We start from the raw sequence: 5,206 nt of genomic DNA on the forward strand, positions 1-5,206 counted from the left end.
TCAATTCATTTTTATTTTGTATTTTTTGTTATATTCTTTGTCTGTTTGGAAATGATGCTACCTAAGTTTTAAATAAATTATGTACCGAACTTAGTTCAATTATATAGTGGCAAGAACACCATCCCAATTTCCCTGAGCACGGCCGGTATTAAAAGTAGCACAGCCTCTAGATAATTGAAGCCTTCGTGGTCGGTCCGTTACAATGTATATCTTTTAACTCAAGTAGCATATAACCAAAATGTATATTATATATGTATGTATATTCGTATCTTACCAAATATTACGAACGCGAAGCAAAAGCAATGACAAAAAACCCTTCAAATTACGCTAAGTACGGGAACAGACATGGTACATATTATTAGATAATGTAAACCGTATTTTTGGAGTATAGTCATGAATGGGAAACCCTTCAGAAGGCAGTTTCAAATGTCTGGAAAATCTTCATGTCATAAATTATAAATAAGGATATAAAAAAATTAATAGATTAGATAATCACCCTTATTATGTATGTCGTAGTCGAAAATCGACAATCGTCGTAGTCGAATTTAAATTTTATTGGTATTATGTATCCAATATGACATGAGTATTTTTTTTGTAGTATATTATTCTGTAAACTTTTATATGATTTACTTTTTTGAAAATGTTAACTTTTGCGGCATATTTCTTCTTATGAAAAAAAGAGATAGCAGTAAAAATCGTCTCGATATTCAGTATTTTTATTAGTTTGTTTGACCTATATATATTAGCACATTGAATTAATAAGAACCATTAAAAGTTATTAATGATCAGAGATTATTTTAATAGCTTAAATTATTTTCCATAATTTTTTTGTATTTCGAACAAAAGCTCGATTTTTCGAAATTTGCACTACAGGAACAGATTTAAAATTTTGAACTTTATTTTGAATTTTCGAACTTAACTTCGAATATTCGAACATCCAAAGTTCAGCAAATTTGAGCTACGGGAACTGATTCCAATAGCTTTGAAAGTTTTTGTCACCAGTAAAATACACATCGACACTTTCTGTCGAATTTTTCATTAAAATACGACATACATAATACAATGTTTAGTAATAGATTTTTAACTCATTTGTCCATTTTGAAAATTCGAGAGAAAATTATGATAGAATCGGATATGTGGACATTTCAACAGACAGATATGGCTTGATCGTCTATATTTGGATGTGCCATCTTTTTTGATGGTGGTATTCTATTCGTTACTTTCGTTAAATATTACATGCTTTAACGAAATTATTTTTGTAAAATAAAACAAAGTTTCTTAATATATACGAAAAAAGGTGTTACAACAGGTTAAATAATATACGAAATTTTCGTATATATTACGAAAAAAGTAGTATATGAAACATTGCATGTGTAAAATACATGTGGAAATACGTGCTCATTTTCGTGTGACAAACATAAACAAAAGTGCAGTTTTGTTTTGAAATAGCATTAAAAAAATAAATTAAAGAACATAAAAAAGTAAGTATTTTTTTAATTTTTAATAAGCTAATTTATAATTTTAACAATTTTTACACATTAAAAAGACAGCTTTGATTACATTTATAGGTCATACGGAAAAACATAGGCAGGTGTGATTGCAAAAATTATGAATAGTGTGTAAAATAAAAATTTTGACATACATTCGGAATTACATATGGATAAAAAAGGTGACAGTACATATGTAAAATACATGTCGTCCTTTACACTGAATTCTGTGAAGAGAGGAAAATGTTATATTACTCCCGAGACCAGTGTTGCCATATATTTTTTGAAGAAAACTTTTTATTTTTATGAAAAAAAACTTTTTTTCAACAAAAAAAACTTTTTTTGTACTAAAATTACAAAATACCCAAGAAAAATTAGTGAAAAAATGAGCAAATTGAGGAATTTTAAATAGCTTAATGATAATTGGTACAGAACTTTTCCTTAACATCAGTAGCAAGGAATTACTGGATATTGTGGTCTTAGACACCATAAATTTACACTTGAAATGTCATGATGAATCTATGTAGATTCTGTGTACTACAAGAGGAAACCTCTGAACTTTTGTAACTACCCGTCATTGGGAACTCGAAACACGAAGATTTTGTCTTACCCAGACCCAGATGATATCTTCAAACACTCACCGATTAATCCATTTATCTTCATGCGCGAATTTGGCCTAGTATGGTGAACCAATGGGCTGCACAAAATCTCTACAATATGGTCGAAGTGCATTGTGTCCTTAACGTCTATTCTAAGGGATTAAGGTCATCAACACCGGTCAATTTTTTCAGTTTTTAGGAATATCTCGAATATTAAAGGTATAAAATATTATTTTGTTAATGGTAAACATTGTTTTTTTATTTTAAACTTATTTATTGATTAAATAAAATAAAAACTGAAAAACTGTATAAATTTTCAAAAAACTTTTTTTATTGGAATAAAACTTGAAAACTTTTTTGAATCTCAAAAAACTTGCAAAAAAGGGGAAAACTTGACATATGGTAACACTGCCCGAGACTCATTTAAGTGTCTTCCTAGCACTATAACATACATATTTTTCAAATGTTAAATTTTTTTCTACTTTTCATTTATTAAATATAAAAAATTACATATAATTCTCAATAATTAGTTAATATTTGTAAATTCTAAAAAAGGTTAATAAAATTATTGAGTAATGGAATTCTTTTCAATATTGCCAGAATAAAAAACCCACTTTTTAGAAGTAGGTTTTGCAAATAAAGTACATTTAGAAATGGAATCGTATGTATGTATGTATGTATGTATGTATGTATGTATGTATGTATGTATGTATGTATGTATGTATGTATGTATGTATGTATGTATGTATGTATGTATGTATGTATGTATGTATGTATGTATGTATGTATGTATGTATGTATGTATGTATGTATGTATGTATGTATGTATGTATGTATGTATGTATGTATGTATGTATGTATGTATGTATGTATGTATGTATGCATGTATGTGTATCTATTTATCTATCAAAACAATGCATATTTTATAAAAAAGAAGAATAAAACTGTAAGTGCGATATGAAAATTAACGAAAACTTAAATAAAAAACAAAAAATGCATTTTGAAGTCTTTATATTTACACTAATCAAGAAATAAAACATTTTAATATTTATTTTTATGAAAATTGTATTAATTTTTTTGAATCAGCTGTTTACACTTTTGCATTTCGTTAACTCAAGGTTGCCAATAAAGTTGATGTTCAACTTTTGTCATTGAACCCCTATTACTTATCCACAACGAACCGTTTTCACACTTCTCGATGATATTTAACAAATGTTTGGCACATGTGGCGGCTGTTTGGCTTGGCGCACAGAATATTTTGTCTGTTAATGGCTTGGAATAATCGAATGTATCACTTATTTTAGGAACCGTAGTCATTGGACTATCTGTAAGTCCAGGACAAATTGCAGTTACTGCAACTCCACTACGATTGTAATAGTACGAGTCCTAGAAATGTTAATACATAATGTTAATGAATTTGATAACATTTTATTACAAATGAGAAACTCACCGCCAAACAGCGAGTAAATCCTACAACTGCAAACTTTGAAGCACTATAAATGGCAATTGGTGGACATGGGTCCAAGCCTAGAAGTGAAGCAATATTGACTATAAGCCCACCTCTACCCTTTTGTGTTTTATCCATGTACGGAAGAGCTTCCATAGTGGTATTAATAAGACCTATTAAATTTACATTGATTGTGAGCTCAATATTCCGATCAGCAATTACACCCGCACCATTTATCAATACATCAATGCATCCAATAATATTCGTAATCTCATTGAATGTACTTTTTATGCACATTTTATTTGTGATGTCAAATTTCAGGTATGTAACCTTTGTTTTTCGATTAATCGTCTCTAGAGTTGTTAAAGCATTTAAATTTTCAATTTTGTCCAATATTATCAAATGCTAAATATATGATGATTATTGTAAGTAATAATTAATTATGTAGAACATTGTGTAGTTTCTAAAAGGAGTGTTACTTACTGCCAAATTTCTAGTCATTAATAATTTGCACGCTTCAAATCCGATACCACCTAAACCGGCAATAAAAACTACGTTTTTATCTGTTAGATCCATTTATCCCTGCTGGTGATTTAAGTAATTTTAACAAAGTTTAACAAATCAAGTAATAAATTTTATTTTGTTTGCTCTGCTTTTATATTCTGAAACATCTTTGGTATGAACATTTTTTATTAAGGCGGATTGAAAAAATCATCAACGTGTCAGATGTCAAAATGATAATGAATATTTTCGTACATATTTGTATTAATTATTACTAATCGTTGTTGGTCACAATGACTAATTTAAAATGCCGCGGTACAGCAGACATAGCTTAAGTAGCACACAAATTTGTTTTATATGATTTGATATGGAGCAACAAATGTATACTTTTTATACTCTTTACCTTTGAGAAGGGTATAATCACACTTATTATGTGTGTCGAAGTCACGTCGATTTTCTCTCGAATTTTCAAAATGGTATTACATATGTCGATTTTCTTCAGAAATATAACTAAGTAAAAAAATCTATTACTAAAAATGGTATTATGTTCCAAATTTCTGCAAATTTGAGCTACGGGAACTGGTGTCAATAGCTTTGAAAGTTTTTGTCAGCAGTAAAATACTCATCGACAATTTCTGTCGAATTTTCCATTAAAATACGACAGAAAGTGTCGATGAGTATTTTACTGGTGACAAAAACTTTCAAAGCTATTGACACCAGTTGCCGTAGCTCAAAGTTGCAGAAATTTGGAAGTTATTTATACACCAGAGGAACATATAATATAATGTTCGAATATTCGAAGTTAAGTTCGAAAATTCGAAATAAAGTTCGAAAATTTTTTTATGATTTTAAAATACTCTCTGAATCATAAAAACCTAAAAACGAAAATCTGAATATTCGAACATATGTTCGAAAATGTTTTAAGTCTACTTAAATCTGTTCCTGAAGTCCAAATTGACTAAAATTTGATAATTATGATTACTATGGTGCCAATATAGTATTATGTTCGAAACATAATCTTTGAATAATAAAAATTAAAAACGTCGAAAATTTGAACTTATGTTCGAAAATGATTTCAGTTTATTAAAAATAGTTCCTGTAGTCCAAATGGACTGACGAAGGCATTACAATATTATATTCGAATATCCGAAATTAAGTTCAAAAGATTTTAA

The 5,206-nt window shown here is 28.6% G+C and overlaps 1 protein-coding gene across 1 annotated transcript; it reads right to left on the minus strand.

Moving 5' to 3' along the window:
• Positions 1–3,080: 3,080 nt before the first annotated feature.
• LOC119616287 (alcohol dehydrogenase-like) lies at positions 3,081–4,208 on the minus strand. Its single transcript, XM_037972631.1, has 3 exons — positions 4,017–4,208; positions 3,537–3,938; positions 3,081–3,472 (listed from the first exon to the last, which is right to left on the minus strand). The coding sequence occupies exons 1-3, from the start codon at positions 4,107–4,109 to the stop codon at positions 3,200–3,202; spliced, it is 768 nt and encodes a 255-aa protein (XP_037828559.1). The 5' UTR covers positions 4,110–4,208; the 3' UTR covers positions 3,081–3,199.
• Between the last annotated feature and the right edge of the window lie 998 nt (positions 4,209–5,206).

The sequence above is a fragment of the Lucilia sericata genome, unplaced genomic scaffold, assembly GCF_015586225.1.
Source record: "Lucilia sericata isolate MDLA Ls3-8-SP2 unplaced genomic scaffold, ASM1558622v1 Contig000064F_arrow, whole genome shotgun sequence".
Taxonomy (NCBI): domain Eukaryota; kingdom Metazoa; phylum Arthropoda; class Insecta; order Diptera; family Calliphoridae; genus Lucilia; species Lucilia sericata.